This window comes from Molossus molossus, unplaced genomic scaffold (assembly GCF_014108415.1).
Source record: "Molossus molossus isolate mMolMol1 unplaced genomic scaffold, mMolMol1.p scaffold_m16_p_3, whole genome shotgun sequence".
In the NCBI taxonomy this organism is placed as follows: Eukaryota; Metazoa; Chordata; class Mammalia; order Chiroptera; family Molossidae; genus Molossus; species Molossus molossus.
In genome coordinates, this window is record NW_023425366.1 from 77,988,933 (window position 1) to 78,010,683 (window position 21,751).

The 21,751-nt window shown below is 34.9% G+C and overlaps 1 protein-coding gene across 3 annotated transcripts in view; it reads left to right on the top strand.

Moving 5' to 3' along the window:
• Positions 1 to 21,751, top strand: part of FER (FER tyrosine kinase) — a 364,169-nt gene that overhangs the window by 74,267 nt on the left and 268,151 nt on the right. For all 3 annotated transcript variants that reach the window (XM_036278843.1, XM_036278845.1, XM_036278844.1), the window contains 2 exons: positions 980 to 1,079; positions 19,724 to 19,907. In XM_036278843.1, the coding sequence (XP_036134736.1) occupies positions 980 to 1,079; positions 19,724 to 19,907 (284 nt within the window). The remainder of the gene's footprint in view (positions 1 to 979; positions 1,080 to 19,723; positions 19,908 to 21,751) is intronic.

Sequence of the window (21,751 nt, forward strand, 5' to 3'; positions counted from 1 at the left end):
CCACTTCCACATCTCTGGGACTACCCCATTCCTCAGACTGTTATGTTCATTATATTCCACCAATAAGTGAGATCATATGATACTTGTCTTTTTCTGTTTGGCTTGTTTCGCTTAGGATAATACTTTCCATGTCTCTCCATGTCGTCTCAAAGGATAAGAAATCTTTCTTTCTTACAGCTGTATAGTACTGTGGTACATTGTGTATATGTACCACAGCTTTTTACACAGAAAATTAATTTATTGGTCTTTAAATTTTAGATGACTGCAACACTGTTTCTGGATTTGCTCTTCTTTTTAATTTTTTTTAATATGCTATTGATTTTTATCCTTGATTTCTAAAGTAATTTTTTTTTAATTTAATCCTAACCTGAAGATATGTTTGTATTGATTTTTAAAAAAAATATATATAGAGAGAGGGAGGGAGATAGATAGAAACATCAATGTGAGAGAGAAACATTCATCGGCTGCCTCCTACACAGCCCCTAATGGGGATCAAGCCCACAACCTGGGCATGTGCCCTGACTGGAATTGATCCAGGACCTCTCAGTCCATAGGATGAAACTCAACCCACTGAGCCATACAGGCCCAGGCTCATTGATTTTTAGAGAGAAAGTAAGGGGGGGAGAGAGAGAGAGAGATAAGGATGTTGGAAGAGAGGGAGGGGAGGGAGAGAGAGAGAGAGAGAGAGAGAGAGAGAGAGAGAGGAGAGAGACATTGATATGAGAGAAACATCGATTGGTTGCCTCCTGTGTGTGCCACCAGTGGGGATGGAACCTGCAACCTTTTTGGTGTAAGGAATGTTGCTCCAACCAGTTGAGTCACCCAGCCAGAGCCAGGACTAAAGTAATTTTTAATTTATTGTCTGTAATTGTGTGTTAAAGATCAACTGTGACCAATACACATTAATTGATGCTTTGGAATTTAAGTTCTTGATCATGTAAATTTCAGTTAAAATTTTTTTTGCTTTTTTTTTTGACAGGTTACAAAGACAGAATTAGAGAAATTAAAATCCAGCTATAGACAATTAATAAAAGAAATGAATTCTGCCAAAGAGAAATATAAAGAAGCTTTAGCTAAAGGTATGGCAAAATTATTTAAAAATGCTTATTTTAGTGATTTCTTTAAATTCTTATTGTTTGAATGCTATCTTTATAAATAAAGGAATGATTCCACTTAGACCAATTCACATTTTAAAAATACCAAAGTAAACCAAAATAGACTGATTTTGAAATTATGCAATAATTCTTCCTTAAAAAAACAAAAAATGATGCACACTATTTTTTAATAGTGCATGCTAAGTGGAATTATGTAGCACTTGTGTAATAGAATACAGGGAATGTTTGAATTTATCTCTAGCATCCGAGTTAATCAGTGAGTACTAAATAAGAAAAATAAGGTTGTGTTTGTTTAGAAGCTTTTTAAATCCCCTTTTTATCTATGGCACTGAAAAGCCTTTAAAATCACAAGGTCATTTTACAGCATTATTTTACCTTTGTAGCTTAATTTTATGTGTCTGTAGTGTTCCAAGATTTTCATTAGATGATTTGGAAGTAAATGTAAAGGGAAATTAATGTTTTAAACAGAGATTTTTGGTGATAGTCTTGAATTGTAGCTAAACAGTTTTCGTATTTTGATTTTTTTAAATTATAAAAGTTGGAATTTTAAAAATTTCTTTCTGCCTAAATATAATAGCCTTATTGGAAACTCTATTTTCTTTTGCCTTTTTAATGTAACTTCTCTTTTATTAATGTATTTTTTCTTCATCTTTTACTTGTGTATTATCTTGTTATTTTTGTAGGTAAATGAAATAAACAGCTTCTACATTTGGATGTATCTTGCACAGTGAAAACACTATTTTTGTTATTATTCTCAATAGACCAGAAGAGATACTGCTTTTGATGTAGTTTTACCCACCTCCCTCCTTTCTTTACTTTCTCCTCCCTTTCTATCTCCCCACCCACCTGAGTCCTCCCTGCTTCTTTCCCTTGTTCCTTCTCTTCCCATTTTTTCCCTTCCTTCTCTCCCTCACCCTTCCTCCCCTCCCCATCTTTACTCCAACATCTACCTTGTGCTTCCCTCACACCTCACATACTTATTTCATGTTTCTGCCTCTCTCAGTATTTCTCTTGCTTTTTTAGGGAAGATGAATCATGTTCACAGTTTCCTTATTTTTCCTTATCTTCCTTATTTTTTGTGTACCTCATCCAATAATTTGAGATTTATGATCTCTTCACTAATGTAAACATCTCTTTTAAAATGCTTTTGTAATTTAACTACCTGTTATTTAAGTGAAGAAAAGAATAAATCGTCTAGACTTTGGAGTCAGATAGTCTTGGATTAAATTCCAACATTGTGTGACTATTGTAGATTTTTAAACTTCATATTCAAACCTAATTACTATCCCTTTGTTATTTTAAAGATTGCTTTAGATAATCAAGAAGTATTTACTGAGCACTTTCTTTCTTTAAATTATTGCAATTGAAACAGTATTTCCTAGGCATTCAAGGAGCTTACCCATTTCTAGTTGATATTCTAATTTGGGAACTCTAAGTCTAATCGTCTTTCAAAATTTAGCTTTTATACAAAGGATACTTTGCTAAATCATCAAAAGTAGTTTATAAGTAGTTTTGTACATTTAGCATTACTACTCAGTCTATCAAAATAGTTAATTTTACAAAGTTCATGCCTGGCTAGTATTCTCAAATTAGTGCCCTATATTATAAACAATCATATTTAAATTCTCCCAGAGCTAGTGATGACTTAATCCAATTGTATTATTGTTACGGAAAAGACTCAGATAGAACACCGGAGGAAGCGAAGAGGTTCCTTTATTCATGCATGAGGACCTGGAGGAGGCAGTCTCCAAATTCTGGGCCCCCTTGTTGTAGGGCTTGCCTAGCTTTATAGCAGGCTGGGTGGGGCATTCTTTTGGTGAGAAAGCGGTGGGTGGGGCATTCTTTTGGTGAGAAAGCTTAAGCAACTTATAGAAGCAGGCAGCCAAAGGGGTCATGTCATTTCTAAGATGGTGGCTCAATTACAATGTCGGTTTAGTTCCTCTGTCATTATAATCCAACTATGCTAAGTATTTCACATTAGATCTGTATCTGTTGGAGAATAATTAGTTAGGAAAAGAAATGCATAATTACTCCCAAATCTTGATACCTATTTTTAGTGATATTGTTTTATTTTTATTTAAAAATTGAAATCTAATTTTGATGTCATAATAAAGTTTAAAGTAGTTCTTGTACCTAAGGTTTATATTATCAAAGATTATCACAGATGATAATTTTTCTTTATTACTTTGGGTCCAGATAAAACACTGTTTAGTGTTTTATTAACAGTAGGAAGGCAAACAGCAAATTTCAAGATTGTAGCTTTAATTGGTATTAAGTGGTGTGTTACTTGATTGAATTTCCTGTGTTAAAATATGCAAACTTATTTACATTTCTCTTTCTAAAGATATTAATAATAGTAGTTTCCTATTTTCAAGAATTTGATATCTCCCATTATATCAATTTATAACCTGTTGAATATATATTTTAAAAATAATTTCTTTTGTAATTGTGTTTTTATGCATAAGGCATAAGTATGTTTTTCTTCTATATTAAAACCAATTGAAACTTGTATATACTCATGTTTACATGTAACAGTATAAAGTTATATTTCTGAAAACTTTGTTTCTGTTTTCAGACTGTGTCCATGTTTAACATGGAAATAGTTCTTTTGTGAAGTTATTTAGTCACTGTAAAGATAATGTGATGTCAAATTTTCCAACATTTGCAGGCTTTATGTCAGAACCTTAGTTCATCTGGACAAACCGGGGCACTGTGGAATGATCCTGGGCGCTGTTGGGGTGCAGACCCAAACTATGGCTCTGGCATCCAGAGATTACTTTAAATTTTAGGAGGTCTTGGGAAAGGTATTTTAAAATACCAGTCTGACGTATAGCAACCAGCTGGAGAAGACAAAGGCTTTGAGATTTACAAGGCCTGGAAATAATTCTTATAGTAAGGGTTAAATTCTGGATTTGATGGAGAATGGGTTCTGAGTCAGTAGCAGCAGATCGGCAGGAAAGCTGAGTTAAAGCTAAAATTTCAAACTCCTGACCCCTGCTGGATGGATTACACAAAATACTTTCAATTTTGAATGTTAGAATTCATATCCAATGGGACCTTAGTTTACATTCAGTCTAAAATAAAAACTCATTTGCAATATGAATGTAGAATTTTAATTACTTTTTTGTAATATATCTTAAATATTGAACTTGTTTTTAAGTGTGCTGTGTTGAGGGAACAGATGTTTGTATTAAATTGAATTGTACTAATTTGGACATTAGTCTATTTTTTGGCTGTATATATCTATTTATTGACTATTTCCTAGACATTAGTCTATGGATTATTATTTACAATATGTGCATGGAGAACAACCATAATAATTGTAGCTTATTGAGCTGAAGTTAGTAATTTATATTGTTATTTGATAGCAGTATTAAGTTTTAGAACAACATGTTCTTGAATTAAAATGCACAGGTTTTATTTTTCTATTATAGATTGAGTGCTGAACATCTTAGTTGGTTAAACACATGGTTTAGCAATTCACAAAACAACTTTTGTGAATCCATATAAATTGCATCTGAAGTAGGGTTCTTTTTTTTTATGTGTTTTTATTGATTTCTTTAGAGAGAGAGGAAGGGAGAGAGAAATAGAAACATTGATTGGCTGCCTCCTGCATGCCCTCCAATGGGGCATGTGCCCTGACCAGGATTTGAACAGAGACCTCTCAGTCCATGGGATGACGCTCAATCCACTGAGCCACGCCGGCCAGGCTGAACTAGGGTTCTGACATAAATGCCTGTAGATGTTGGAAAAATTTGCCATATTATCATCCTTATAAAAAGTAGATGACTACCCAAAAGAACTACAGGATTGTGATGTCTATGAATAAAGAGTTTTTTCCTTTTCAATCTGGATGTCTTTTTTTTCCTTTAACTTGTTCATTTTCCTAGGTAGAACCTCCAGTACAATGTTGAGTAGAATCAGAAAGAGCAAGTGTTTGCCTTGTTCCTGAACTTGGGAGAAAATCTGTCACCATTAAGTATGATGTTAGCTGTAGTTTTTCAAAGATTTTCTTTTTTATTAGGTTGAAGAAAATACTTTCTATTCATACTTTAGAATGGATGTTGAATTGAATTTTGTCAAATGCTTTCTTTGTATCTATGGAGATGACATTTTTTTCTTTTTTTGGTTTAATGTGGTTAATTATTTTGATTGATTTTTACATTTCAAATATTACAACAGCCTCACATTCCTGGATTGACAGCTTCTCTTCCTTATGATGTATTATTGTAAAATTAAATTTATTAATTTTATTAATATTCTCAATTTTTTATATTGTTGGATTTGGCTGGCTACTTTTTTTTGTTTATAATTTTCATCTTTTTCTTTTTTTCTTGTAATATCTTTGTCTAATTTTTATATGCGGCTAATGTCCTCTGAATGATGACTTCCTTTTCAATTTTCTAGAAAGATTTGTGTTCCACAGGTAATATTTCTGAAATATTGATAGAATTTACTTGTGAAGGTTTTAAAGTTGTAAATGCAGTTTCTTTACTTGATGTAGGGTTATTTGGTTTATCTTTTTTTGTTTGAATTTTAGTAGATTACATATTTTAAGGAGTTGGTTCATTTTATTTAAGTTGTTGGATTTATCGGTATTAAGTTTATATAATACTCCCTTATTCACTTTTTTATGTTTGCAGAATTTGTGGTGACATTTATTTTCTCATTATTGATATTGGTACTTTGTGTCTTTCTTTTTTTTCTAATTATTTTGGCTAGAAATTTATTAATTTTATTAATATTCTCAAATGTCAGCTTTTGGTTTTATTTCTTTTGTGAGGGTTTCTACAGCATCCTTTGACTGACTGGCTGCTTGATTTCACTTAGCATATTACCCTCTAGGTCTATCCATGCAGTCAAAATGGCAAGATTTTATTCTTCTTTATGGCTGAGTAATATTCTATTGTGTATCTACATCATGTTCTTTATCTCTTCATCTGTCGATGGAAACTTAGGGTTGCTTCTATATCTTAGCTATTGTAAATAATGCAATGAATGTAGGGGTGCTTATGTCTTTTCAAATCAGTGTTTTTGATTTCTTCAGATAAATACCCAGAAGGTGGGATTGCTATGGTAGTTCTATTTTGAATTTTTTGAGGGACCTCTATATTGTTTTCCATAATGGCTGCACCAATTTATCCCACCAAGAGTTTATGAGGGTTCCCTTTTCTCTACATCCTCACCAACAATTATTGGTGTTTTTTCCCTTAGTTTTCTGCTTTCTATTTAATTGACTTGTGCTCTGATCTTTATTATTTCCTTCTGCATTGTTTAGGCTTAGGTTGTAATAATTTTTCTATTTTCTTGATGTGGAAGCTAAGATCATTGATTTGAGAACTGTCTTCTTTTCTAATGCAGGCATTTAGTACAATGAATGTCCCTCAGTATAGTTTTGGCAACATTTTATAATTTTTATATACTAGTGTGTCTTCATACTCACTCAGTTCAAAATACTTTCTTATTTCCTTTGATCTATAGGTTACTTAGAAGCGTGTTATTTGGTTTCCTAAAGTTATGGCATTTTTCTTGAGGTGTTCTCTTTTTGATTCATAATTTAGTTCTCTTTTGGTCTGAGAATATTTTTTTATGACTTTATTTCTTTATATTTATGTACTCATGTTATATGGCCCATAGTGTGGTATATCTTGATAGATGCTTCATGTGTTAATATTGTTGTTCAAATTTTTAATATTTTTTACTGATTTTCTGTCTACTTGTTCTATCAATTATTGAGATAAGGCAATTAATATCTCCCCCTGTAATTGTGGATTTTTGTTTCTTCTTGTATTTCTCTCAGTATTTTGCTTCATGTTTTTTGAAACCCTCCCCTCCTCCCGCACCACAACAGATCTTTAAAGATGTTGCTCTAGTGTCACGTGAAGGAGAGATCTGCTCTAGTACTTGCTTTGTTGCTCTGCACATTTTGTTTTCCTTTGGCAACTTTTAGGATTTGCTGTTCTTCATTGGTTTTGAACAATTTGATCATGATGTAGTTTTTCTTTTTTCCTTGTGTTTGTGGTTTCTGAGTTTCTTGTATCTGTGAGAGTTTATCATTTTCATGAGTTTGGAAAACATTCAGCCATTATTTCTTCACATATATTTGCTGTCCTCCCCGTCTCTTCCTGCTGTCCTGTAGAGACTCCAGTTACATGTATATTAAGCTGCTTGTAGTTATCTTACAGCCTACAGATGCTTTGATCATTTTATTCCCTTGTCTTTTTTCTCTTTCTGTTTTATTTTGATTAGTTTCTATGGCTATGCCTGTAAATTTACTAATCTTATTTTCTGTAAGACTAATCTGCCTTTAACCCCATGCAGTATATTTTTTATTTTGTGCACTGCAGATTTTGCTTGAGTAATTTTGAAGGGGTCTTGTTCCATGTTTCTACTTAACACATTAACTTAAGTTTTGTATGTAGTCTGAATGGACTTAATATTTTTTAGTCGTTTGTTCTGAGAATTGTATGAGTTTATTTATTCTCAGATATTTTTTGTTTCACTATAATCCTCCACTTGCTTATGTTGTAGAAACTATTTATCATCTTTACCAATATACCTACATTGTTCATATGTCATGTTGCACTTTTTCCCCAAAGTTAAAACATATTTATAATAGTAAATGTAATGCATCCTAATTTAATGAAATCTAAGCAACACTGTGTTGAACCATTTGGTGTTGAATTAAGTGAATTTAAATGCGATTTTTAAATGATGCTTTGTAGTTTACTTGAAGATGTTGAAGTTTCAGGAAAGATGTTCAAAATAACTACCTCGTAGTTGTGTATTCTGATGTGGCATATTTAATTGATTATATGTGGCTGGAATTACACTAGTGTATTATATTTATCAAGCCTCAAAATAACCACAATAGCATTTGTGGGGGTTTCTTTTACATGGGTAAAAGTCTGATGCATCTGCTTTATCACACATCATGTTCAGGAAAAAGAAGCAAGACAAGATAAGCCACTCCACATTACACATGCCCATAGCAGTCAGGCTAGAGAAGTTTGAAAGGAGCTCTCTTCACACACCTGTATGACAAGAGTGGGAAACAATCTCTCTTTCAAGTTTTTCTTTCTTTCTTTTTTTTTTCAAATATTTTTAATTTATTTTTTTGTTATAGATATTTCACCTTTTTTACCCCATTGGCACCCCCCTCCCCACCCCACCCCTGCCCCATCCACGGCTTAGTTGTCCATGTCCATTGCTCATGCATACATGCATATAAGTTCTGTGGTTTATCTCTTCCCATCCCCCCCCACCCCCTCTTCTGAGGGATGTCAGTCTGTGCCCTACTTCCATGTTTCTGGGTCTACCATATTCCTCAGACTGTTATGTTCAGTATATTCCGTATATAAGTGAGATCATGTGGTATTTGTCTTTTCCTGCTTGGCTTATTTCACTTAGGATAATACTTTCCAGGTCCCTCCATGTCGTCTCAAAGGATAAGAGATCTTTCTTTCTTACCGCTGCATAGTACTCCATTGTGTATATGTACCACTGCTTTTTTATCCATTCGTCTACTGATGGACACTTGGGCTGTTTCCAGATCTTAGCTATTGTAAATAGTGCTGCTATGAACATGGGGGTACATATATTCTTCCTGATTGGTGTTTCAGGCTTCTTAGGGTATATTCCTAGAAGTGGGATCACTGGGTCAAATGGAAGTTCAATTTTTAATTTTTTGAGGTAACACTATATTGTTTTCCATAGTGGCTGCACCAGTCTGCATTCCCACCAGCAGTGTATTAGAGTCCCCTTTTCTCCACACCTTCGTCAACACTTGTTGTTTGATGATTTGTTGATGGTGGCCATTCTGACAGGTGTGAGGTGATACCTCATTGTTGTTTTAATTTGCATCTCTCTGATGAATAGTAATGTCGAGCATTTCTTCATATGTCTCTTGGCCATTTGTATGTCCTGTTTGGAGAGGTGTCTATTCAGCTCCTCTGCCCATTTTTTAATTGGGTTCTTTGTCTTCCTTTTGTTGAGTTGTATGAGCTCTTTCACATTTTTCATTCTCTATGAGAAACACAAGAGTGCTAAAGGATTGTTAAATTCCCTGTTTATTTATAAGCCCTTACTACCCTAAGCAGACAGAGTAAGAGAGCACCTACTACTAGAATGTGATGAATTAGCTGTAAGTGAATTTTTCTGTAATTGGAAGTAGATTTTCTTAAATTGTCTCTTCACTCATTATGAATAGTTCTGTGGTATTTTATAGCCAATTAAAATTGATTAGATCCATTGAGTTGTCTCTTTAGAGTACTTTAATTATGAAAACCAGTTTGAAATGAGCTCATATCTCAGACAGATGGTTAATTTGTGTTTAAATAAATCCAAATTTTAAAAAATGGATTAAACTTTTAAAAGTCTATTTTAATTAATTTCTTGACTTTGAGTCTACCAAGAATGGTAACTGGCTGCCTTATTTAGTAATCTCTAAATCTTTGAGATTTAAAAAACAAAACAAAATTACATATGGATGATGTATGGAAGTCCTCTAGAAAAATATTTTGAAATTCAGATTTATCTCTCAGTTCAACATAGAGAAGAAATGCATTTTGGATACAGGACTTGCTAAAGACCAAAATAGAATTTAAATTATGTTTGCTGATTATAAGTGACCTGAAAGTGAGATGTTTTCTTCTCTTTCTTTTTGGACCTAATTCTTAGTATATAATATATTAGCAGCTAACTTATGGCATGAATACTTTTCACTGCATGGAGCTTATATGATAGGAATATTACAAGGTCATAAAGAGTAATAGCACTTTTTGTTGTTAATCTAATTTACATTTGGTTGAAGCTAAGTGACAGTTATAATATTCTTACTAGATACTGAAATATTATATGGGATGGAATATGTTCTATGAATCATTTATACTCTGGAGATAACTTCCTAAAAATGAGATGAAAGCGTAATTATTTGCTTTGTCCTTTTTTTGTTTAATTTTATTAAATAAAGCTAAGTTTCATAAACAAAGAGGTTAACAGAAGTTAAATCTTTGGCTGATTTTCTTTATATTTTTTAGGTGATCTCCTTAACAATGTTAGTTTTGGACTTGACTACTACAAAGATGATATAAACTGATGCAGAAAGTAAAATTGTAGTCTTTCTTGTTTTTGTTTTTTTATACTCCCCCGAGGACATTTTTCCATTTTTTTTTCAGATAGAGTGGGAGGGAGAGAGAGGAAGAGAGAGAGAGAGAAACATCTATGTGAAAGGGACATATCAAGTGGCTGCCACCTGCACAACCAACCAGGGCCGGGGACTAACTGCAACCGAGGTACATGCCCTTAATGGGAACCAAATCCGGGTCTCTCTGGACTGCAGGCTGACGCTCTAACCACTGAGCAAAACTGGCCAGGGCTAAAATTGTAGTCTTTCTATAACTATTTAAAAAAAATTGTTTTAAATTGATTTTACAAAGAGAGGAAGTAAGAGGGAGAGAGAGATAGAAACATCCATGAGAGAGAACATGGATTGGCCACTTCCGGCATGCCCCCTACTGGGGATCAGACCCATAACCTGGGCATGTATCCTGACTGGGAATCAAACCAGCGACCTCTTGGTACATGGGTCAATGCTCAACCACTGAGCCACACCAGCTGGACAGTAGTCTTTCTATAACTTTTAACTTTTTAAGCATTTTATTTGTTTAAATTTATTTTTTAGATAAGAACTGTAGCAAATTACACATTTTCTTGTTATGTACCAGGCACTGTTATTTATATTAGGAATATTGTAGATAACAAGATATCCAGAAATCCCTGCCTCCATTAGCCTACATATTCAAGCAGAAGGTAGCTAATTAATAAAAAAATAAAGTGAAACAAAGTATATTAGATGGTAATAATTATAATGGAGAAAACACTATAGCTAGATAGGGTGCTTAGGGGAAGATCAGACTAGTTGTCATGGAGAAAGAGACCTTTAAATTAAGAGTGAAGGAGGTGAGGGAGGAAAGCATGTGGTTGTATAGGGCAAAGAGTACTCCAGACATAGGAGATAGCCAAAGCAAAGTCACTGACATGGGATCATGTCTGGCATATCTGAGAAGTATTATGGTCACCTGTGTGGCTGGAACTGAAGGATTGATCAAGGAAAGGCATGGAGGTATGAGATTAGAGGAAGAATGGTAGTGGTGGCAGGGAGACACAGATTATGTAGGATTTTAGTAGTTCTTTTAAAACCTTTTACCCTGAGTATGATAGGAAGCCATTGGTGAGTTTTGAGCAGTGGAATGACATGAACTAACTTACATTTTTACAGGACAATTCTGGTAGCCTGTTGAAAATATTAGTTTGGAGGATGGGGGTAAATGGAAGTAAGAAGACCAGTTCCAGGCTATTGGAGTAATCCAGTCAAGGGCTTATGCTGGTTTGGACTGGGTGGTAGTATCACAGGGGCTAAGAAGAGGTCAAATTCTGGATATGTAATTGATTTTGTTATTTACAGTAGTTATGCTCTATAAAATAACTGCGAACACTAAATTAGCATGACCTAAGTACTGAATCGTTGCCCCTAGCAGGGTCACGTTTTTAACCGTTGAGCAATACATCTCAAATACACCAAACAATACATTGTTTTATGTGTTTCTGTTCAAAGACACTTTATCTAATATGTATTGTTGAATCATTAACATTGAACTCACAGTGTTACAACTCATGACTAAAAGCTTAACACACCCATTTTTCTGTAAGGCACATCACACCCATCTTGAGCATACGAATACTAAGCAGCACTTAAGCACTATGTTCAGGGACCATTTTAAATAGCAAAATAATGAACAGAAAGCACAAGAAATGCAAAAAATAGAACTAAATAGGCTGTACAAAAGACGGTTTATGTAGTATGAGAGCTGAAACAAGAAAGCAATGCAGTGCCTCTTCACACTTACATAATTCCAAATTCAGAATCCCAAGGTACAAACCGGTAGGCATACAGTGAAAGGTTTTTCTCCTGTCCTTACCCAGTTTTTTTCTCAGTTGGGAATGTGTGTGACTCCTTCACTGCTCTGTGTACGTGCATGCCTGTGATTGACTTGGAAAGCACTGTGTGTATTGGTTTTTAGATTACAAATAAGCTTTAGGCATTAGGAGAATTTGAAATATGGAATCCATGAAAATTGAAGATCAACTATATATTGAAAATGGAGCTTTAAAGGATTTGTTAATGAATTGGATGTAGTGTGTGAGAGTAAGAAGTCAAGGATGATTCCAAGATTTTTTTGCCTGAGTAACTGAAGGATGACATTTTTATTAACTGAGGTGGAGAAAAATGTAGGAGGAACAGATTTGGAAGTGAAGATTAGGAGTTTCATTTTGAGATTTTTTTTTTTTTAATTAGACTTCTAAATAGAGATGTTAACTTTGTACTTGGATCTCTATTTCTGGGAGTTATTGGGAGAGGTCTGGGATAAAGCTATAAATCTGAATGTATTTAATTCATAAGATCTGATGACATTACCAAGGGTGTTAGAACAGAGAAGAGTTCTAGGACTGAGCCCAACACTGAGAAATCAGGGAAGTGAGAAAATTATAAAGAACAAAATAAAAGGAAAATCAAAATAATGTATTATTCTGGAAACCCGGGGGTGGGGGGATTTTAAGGCAGAACAAGTGATTAAGACTGAAGATGAGAACTAAGATTTGGATTTAGCAAAACATAGGTTGTTGATGACTTCGACAAGAACAGTTTCAGTGGAGCAGCAGAAGGAAAAGCCTAAATGGGATGGATTTAACAAAGACTGAGAGGAAAAAACCAGAGATAACTAGTATAGATGAATCTTTTCAGGAGTTTTGCAGTGAAGAGGAGGAGGAAGATAGGAAAGTAACTAAATAAATAGAGTCAAGGGAGCATATTTTTAAGATCAGGAGTTATTACTGCTTGTATGCTGATAAAAATGCTCCTGTAGAAAAAGAAAAGCTGATGATGCAGCAGAATGAAGGAAGAAATTGCTGGAGCAAATATGCTTGAGTAGGTGAGAGAGGATGGATCGAATACCCAAGTGAATTAATTGATCTTAGCTGGAACAAAATTAGTTTGTTCATAGTAATAGACTAAGAGAGAAGGCCCAATATACAGCCTCGTACAATAAATGGTTAGATTTGCTGATGAGAGTTTCTGGAAAGTCTCTTAATTTGCTTATTTTTTTAATGGGGTTCATGGACTGCCACTCATATAATTCCAAATTCAAAACCCCAAGGTACAAACCAGTAAGCATACAGTGAAAAGTTTTTCTCCTATCCATTACCCAGTTCTTTTCTCCACAGGCCGTCAATATTATCTGTTTTAGATATAGTTTACATATCCTATAGATTTTTTTTTAAAAAAAATATGTTTTTATTGATTTTAGAGAGTGGGGGAGAGAGAGAAAGAGAAGAAGAGAGAAACATGGATGTGAGAGAGAAACATCTCTTGGCCGCCTCCTGCACACCCCCTACTGGGGATCCAGCCCAGAACCTGGGCATGTGCCCTGACCAGGAATTGAACTGGTGACCTTTTAGTGGGTTTTATTTGTTCTTCTTTTCTTACATCATATTTTTAGATGATATTTGAGAGATGTGGAATTATGCTGCTTCTCCTATTGCAGCCACCCAGAACCCCTCCATTTACAGCTTTGTTACAGTACAGAACATAGATTTGAACATAGAATGTCATCCACTTCACAGGTTAGTAAAACACTGTGGGCCAATTGAATTTAGTAATCACTCTAGGCAAGGAAGTGATGTTGCATGGTGTTAGAGAGCTTGCTCTTTAAAGGTGTTTGATGTTTAATTTCAGAATAAAATATTGTTACTTTAGTTCCCTGAACAGTTTAAAAAAAGTAATACATATTTAATAAATATTTCTTGATTAATACCGCAAATATTTTTATACCAAGAAATTAAAAGTAGCAAAGGAAGACCATACCTATTGTATTTTTAAAAATGCTTTATAGGAGCAGTTAGTCAAAAAAGTTTTTTTCAGCTCTTCAAATTCAGTGCCTTCTTTAGTCTTTGCTGTTAACTGTGCATTTTGACAATTGTCTGTCATTTGATCTCCATCACAATCCAGTGGATTGAAAAGAGCAGGTAATTAACTCCCAGGTTTAAAAATTAGAAGCTAAAATTTAGATTAAATGACTTGCCGAGGTTACACAGCTCATCAGAGGAGAAGCTGAGAGAAAAACTTGACTTCTTGTTATTGTCAGAACAAAACTGAGTAAGGTAGGTAACTCATTCATTGTTCCCACATATTATACTTGAATTTTAACTTTCATGTGAAGAAACATGTCGACATTTGCCCCAAGTAACTCACAGGTTAAAGTGAACTTCTGTTCATTTTCTTCTCAGTTAGAGTAATAAGTAAAAACTGTATAGTTGAGGAAGAATGTTTTTAAAGACAGGAAATATGTAAGATGGTAGAATGTTTAGTTATTCAAATCAAAGTCTTCTTGCTGGTACTTTATTTTTGGAAAATAGTCACTTATTTGTTATCAGGAGGCTTTCCATCAGAATATTTAACAAATGGTAAACACTTCAGAAGTTTATAATAAAAAACACTTGATTTTCTAGACTTGCTTAATGAGTATTCTTGCCTGTCTCTTGTGAATGTCAAACTTAACATAATTGAGCTTTGCGAGCCTCATAATATTGTTTATGGTGTGACATGTTGTATGACACTCTTTTATTATAAACATTAAACAGATTTGTCAACAAGTGGTGGCAAAAGAATTATAATTCAATCTCTTGTGAATTTCATTATGTGGAGGAGGAAAAACTGGACCATTTACTCCCTGTTGATTGACAATAACTCTATGCCCTGTTCAGTGCCTCTCATTAAAACAAGACAAAACAGAACAAAACAAAACAAGCATACAGCAGCAGAAGTATAACTCTGTATCTGTCTAAGAATTAATCCACTCTGTGTACTTTGTGTTAATTTTCAGCTCAAACATAGTTATTTAAAAGTTAAGCAAGTATACACCCAGCCTGTGTGGCTCAGTGGTTGAGCATTGACCCATGCACCTAGAGGTCGCCGGTTTGATTTCCTGTCAGGGCACATGCCCAGGTTGTGGGCCCAGACCCCAGTGGGTGGCATGCAGGAGGTGGCCATTTGATGTTCTCTCTCATTGGTGTTTCTATCTCTCTCTCCCCCTCTCCCTTCCTCTCTTAAAAAAAAAAAAAAAAATCAGTGAATGAATAAAAAAAAAATTAAGCAAGTATAATAGTGATCTGAAATATTCTGAGCCAAAAAGTTTATGTGGCAAGAATCATATTAGGTGGTTCTTTTTTTTGTTTGTTTTTCAATGTATTTAGTTAAATGAATGGAATTTAAAAATGTTTATTTGTAATTTTTATTTTCACACAGTATTACTATTTCTTGAATTTACTTACATGGTCTCAGTGGGACCTTAAATATTTATTTTAATTTTTTTTCTTTATTGATTTTAGAGAGAGAGGAAGGGAGAGGGAGAGAGAGATAAAAACATTGATGAGAGACAACATCTATTGGCTGCCTCCTGCATGCCACCCACTGGGGATTGGGCCCTCAACCTGGGCCTGTGTCCTGACCAGGAATTGAACCGGCGTCCTCTTGGTGCATGGGTTGATGCTCAGCCACTGAGCCACATCGGCCAGACTAAATATTTATTTTTTAAAAAGTCATGAAAAAAGTACTATTTCTTTGCAAATCATACCAAGTGAGCTTGTTTTTGAAGCTTTTTGTTTTCCTACAGGGGAGGGAGAGTGGCAGGGTAATATGAATAGAACAATCAATTGATCATGTGAATGCACCAAGTGCATCAGATAACCAGATGCACAAGCATGTGGGAGCTGTAGAGTACAGAACAAACACCCCCGACAAAGCTCTATGAAAACATACTCCCCCAAATTTAGTTTTAAGTTCAAAGTTGTTTTTAAAGAATTCATTATCATTATTTTAATGTAATGGAATCTGCCTAGGATGTTTTTAAAGGCATTTAAAAATCTTTTCCAAATCATGTTAGCAATCACTGATAATTATATTCCGCTATAACAGTCTTCTTCAGCTTATTAGTCATACAGTATATCAGATTTAAAAATATGTGTGGGAGGAACTTCTTTACTTTTCTTCTTTTTTTTATCCTCACCCGAGGACATTTTTCCATTTTTTGTTCAGATAGAGTGGGGGGTGGGGGGGAGAGGGAGAGAGAGACAGAGAAACATCGACACGAAAGGGACACATCGAGTGGCTGCCACCCACACAACCAACCAGGGCCTGGGAAAAACTGCAACTGAGGTATGAGCCCTTAGCGGGAACCGAACCCGGGTCTCTCTGGACTGCAGGCCTACGCTCTAACTGCTGAGCCAAACTGGCCAGGGCTTTCTTTTTTTTTTTTGCTCAGATAGAGTGGGAGGGAGAAAGAGGGAGGGGGAGAGAGAGAGAGAGAGAGAGAGAGAGAGAGAGAGAGAGAGAGAGAGAGAGAAACATTGACGTGAAAGGGACACATCGAGTGATTGCACCCTTACAACCCAACCAGGGCCAGGACAAACTGCAACTGAGGTACATGTCCTTAGCAGGAACCGAACCTGGGGCTCTCTGGACCACAGGCCGATGCTCTAACCACTGAGCCAAACCGGCCAGGGCTGTTTACTTTTCTAACGTTAGTTTGGATTACAAAATCTTAGTGGGGCGAGTATTGCGTGTTTAGTGAACCATTCTGCACCAACTAGACACAAGATGTACTGTGCAGTTTAAAAATCTATGCACGCAGGAGGACAGATGGGTGGTTGAAATGTTTTAAATGTCTTCATGAAAATGTTTCTGTGGAGAGTATGACTCCTAAAGTTATATACTAAAAACCCAAGTAATAGGAATAATAGAGTTTATATAAAAAGTAATATTTAAAAAGTTACATAAAATATGAACTTCATTGAATTCACTAGTTATACTTTTTAAACTTATAATACAGTTTAATAAATGAGAACACAATACTGAAATATTCTTTCCTGGTATATGCTTGCCTTATTTTCTTATTAGGAACATTTGGACTCTAGAAAACGTTTTATTATTTGGAATCAATGTATCTTCATAAGTGCAATAATCTTTTGAACTGTCTGTTGTCAGAATTTGTCAACTTTCAAGTAACAGGAACTTAAAGTAGCTTAAAAATGGTAAATTCTCCCAAAAGAACCTACCAAAAAAACCCCCAAAACACCCTAAAGAAAAGGGCCTTAGAAAGGCCTTTGGCAGCTTCTACAGTAGGTGTTCAGCGACTTTCACTCCTTCTCAGGCATTAATGTGACTGGCTTAGCTCCCAGCCAAAGGACTGGTTTCTTGTTGGTCAGCTATGCACTTTGGATCTTGGGCGCCAGCTTCATATAGAAGTCCCCTCCTGACTTGTGTGGGTAGGGAGAAAAAGAGGTTGTCATTTTTGAGAAAGGCGGTGGGGCTGGCCATAGATGTATCAAAGGCATTGATTCTTGGGGACGTTTTTTGAAATGTATTTCTGTAGGAAGGATGCTAAGTAGCAGTGTTTATGGGTAAATACAGTATTCTGTGATAAAACTATTATAGTAACTGTTCTGTAGGGGGAGGTGTTAAAAGTTACTTATGATTAGTGTTATTGAAGTGATTTATTAATTGCTAATAAATAAAAAAAATTACCCCTAGTGTAATATAAAGTGAGTTAAAAGTTCTCTAGTGATTTATATTAACTGAGGCAAAACAATATTTTGGTTTCTGAATGAACATTAACAAAATTCAAAATTAAAATAGTAATTTTAAAACATCACAGAGCATTCTTTATGTAGTAGAGGGAAGAATTATTTCATGAAAACTTACTTCAGTTATATATTTAAAAATTTATGTGATTATTTACTGGTTAATGAAATAAAATATTCAAATATATTATCCTATGGGTCTTTCATAGCCCAAAAGTGAGAAAAGCCATTTCCTTAGGGGCTAATGCTATTTTTTTCTGATTCCTTCAGCTCCATCTGCATTGCTGTTTGCTGCTATCCGCTCACTCTAGTGTTAGAACCTCTTTCCAGTCAGCAGTAAGAGAGGTTAGTTAGGAAAGATACTCTGGTAATTAGATTATTTTCTAAGCAAGAAATTATGTTAAATAGCATATCTAGGGCAACATTTTGTGAAATACTTGAACAGTTATTAGTATCACCATGTGCAGGAACCAGCTAATGGAATGGCTAGAGATTCATGCTCTGTAAAATAATTAGGTGCAGCTCCCTAGGAGAAGTGAGCGGTGGTTCCAGTACTTGGAAGCACTAGAATTTGTTGGTTGTAGAGACATACCAGTCTGCTAGAAAGGTGTTTCCTTTTCCACCAGCTACGTGTAGTTACTGTGTCTCAGAATTAGAGGCGTAGTCAGAAAATCCAGAGAATTTTTCTGTTGTTCTGTCTGGGCATAGTTTAGGGGTCTGAAGTTTCCTCTCTCTGCAAAAGTCTTAACTTTTCCTCTGCCTTTGGCTCTGGACTCGAGATATTCTCCAACAGGGAATGTTTTTCTGATCCCTATCCTTAGTGAATACTCAGATAGATGCTGAGCCTAAATGGAGTGGCAGCAGAGGAGAGCCTCTGGTGTCAGGTATTCTTAGCGTAAGATCTGTTTTGGGGAGAGGATTCATTTGGAGGACTCTCCTAGGAAGGAGGGCAAAAATTAATATTTTGAAAAGTTTATTCCCTAAATGTAAGTAATTGGCAAGAGATACTTGTTTGGTTTACATCAAACTTAAAGATTTACTTTAAAATTGTATTTATTTATATAGTCATTTATATTGATATTGTCAGTCTAGAAATATTTTCTGAATGGTTTTAGTAAAGGAACCACAAAAAGTTCTAGTTCATATTATCATTATCTCCTGGACTTGTCCTACATCATCTTAACATTTTTGTTTGATTTTAAAGTCATTCACAACCTAAGCCTTGAGCTTATTTCTTTGCCTGCCTATGTACTATTGCTTATTCTTTCTGTTTTCACCCGTCACCCAAATCACCAAACCATGGGCTTAATAACAAGGAATCTGCTTTGCCAAATACTGAATTTCTAGCGTTTAGCACAATTCCTGGTGGTGATCAGTTAATAATATTGACTGAGCAAAAGAGTGTGAGAGGTAGGAACTGTGTTCTATTCTGTCCTTACAACTTTCCAGACTGGCCTCATCTTCTAAGGTCTGTTTTCTCCACAACGTATCTTTTGACTTCCCTTTTTTATGTTGATACCACAAACGTAGACCTCAAAATTTAACATTACTTACAAAGTTTCTTGTTTTCTGGTGATATAATTTTATGTGCACTGTTGTTCCAATTTAGTGTAAGCTGCTTGAACATGAGAAGGATCATGTATCTGCACAATTTTACAAAGAAGTTATACATTATCCTTCAGTCACCAAACATTTACTTCAGTGCATGCTTCCTTTACAGCAGCCTCTGTAAAGTATTGGCAAATAAAGAGTGCTTTGCATAGAACTAAGCACATATTATATATTCAACAAACTTTTGATTATCCATAAAATATGTGAAATAACAAAATAGTTAGTGGTGACTAAGTTTGCACACAAAGAAGATAAACTTTTAAAATGATCTCTTTTATAACTTTCTTTAATGATTTCTTCAGGGAAAGAAACCGAAAAGGCTAAGGAACGTTACGACAAAGCCACAATGAAACTTCATGTGTTGCATAATCAGTATGTATTGGCACTGAAAGGGGCACAGCTTCATCAGAACCAGTATTATGACACCACACTTCCTCTGCTTCTGGACTCCCTACAAAAGATGCAAGAAGAAATGATAAAAGCACTGTAAGTTATGTTTCATATTTGACATAAAATCCCGTTATATAATGATTTTAACATTTTTTTTTCTCTTCTACTTAAAGTTTTGTTTAAAAGTTGTCTGTGTTTTGTAAGCTTTTTTATTCACCCAGACCAATGGGTGTTTCAGACCTGTTTTACATTGATTCTTCTTTATTTTTACATCTGGTATCTCTTTAGTTTATGCTTATCTCCTAAACCTTTTAGCCAGCCCCAAGAATTTCCCTTCTTTTTGTATGTTTCTGTTGTGCTCCAACTAACTGGAAATTTATATGAAACCAATTCATTAGTTGACAAATGTAAGAAGTGGATATCTGTCCCTACAGAGTTGGGTATTTAAATAAATTTTGAGCAACTGCAAAGCCTGAAGGAATAATTTTTTGAAGGTTTATTTGCCATCTTCTTGTTGTATGAGATTGAAATCAACAAATATTTATTAAAATTCTGCCTCATGCACACAATGGAATACTATGCAGCTGTAAAGAAGAAAGATCTTTTATCCTTTGAGATGACATGGAGGGACCTGGAGAGTATTATGCTAAGCGAAATAAGCCAATCAGAGAAAGACAAAATATATGATCTCACTTATTTGTAAAATACAATGAACAAAATAGACCCAGAGACACAGAAGTAGGGATCAGACTGACAAACCTCAGGATTGGGAGTGGAGGTGGGAAGAGATAAATTAAAGAACTTATATGCATATAAGCATGACCAATGGACATAGACAATAGTGCTGTAGGGGGGCCAGGGGCGGGAGCGGGGAGGAGGGTGTCAATGGGGGAAAAAGGAGAAAAAAAATATCTGTAACAAAAATAAATTAATTAAAAAAGGTAAAAATAACATTTACTGTATGCAAAGCACATTGAATATAAAGATAAGCAGGCCACGATTTTTACCTTCAAGGAGCTAACAGTATAGACTGTACATATCTATTCAAGACGATAGAAAATATAAGCCATCCTTTGGTAGACTTCATCTCCCTTATTAGCTGGTTTAGGTGATCCCTTATTTTCCCAAGAAGAAGATAAATAAAATGTTTTTTAGTCAAGTAAATATGTAAAATTTTTTTTTTCCAAAAATTTTTGTTCTTTATTGATTTTTAGAGAGAGAGTCAGAAGGGAGAGGGAGGGAGAGAGAAACATTGATGAGAGAGAACATCTATTGGCTGCCTCCTGCATGCCCCACACTGGGGATTGGGCCCACAACTTAGGCCCTGACCGGGAATTGAAAATATGTAAATTTTTAAGGTTGTTGATTAAATAATGAAATGCCTACTTAAAATATTTAATTTATAAATTTAGTTATGTCTATTTAAATTATATATTATTGATTCAGAAATATTTTTCTATTATCCATTTTATGAATCAATATTTTTCAAACTCTTCACATTAATCTTCAATAATAATATCTTCATCATCACTAGAACATCTTTTTGAGGCATATAATGGTTTCCCACAGCATATTATCTTTACTTTCTAAGAAATTGTTTCAGATTGAGCATTTAAAAAACCCAAGCATGGTCCGGCCGGTGTTGCTCAGTGGTTGAGCATCGACCCCTGGACAAAGAGGTCGCTGGTTTGATTCCCAGTCAGGGCACATGCCCAGATTGGGCTATTCCCCAGTGGGGGGCATGCAGCCAGTCGATGTTCTCTACCATTGATGTTTTAATCTTTCTCTCCCTCTTCCTTCCTCTCTCTCTAAAATTAATAAAGAAAAAACAAAATAAAATAAAAAAATCCAAGCATGATGATATCACTGAAGTTGAATCCCATGTCACAAGTACTCATTCATATAACATTAGGAGACTTTGTCCTTCCCTTACCCCCATT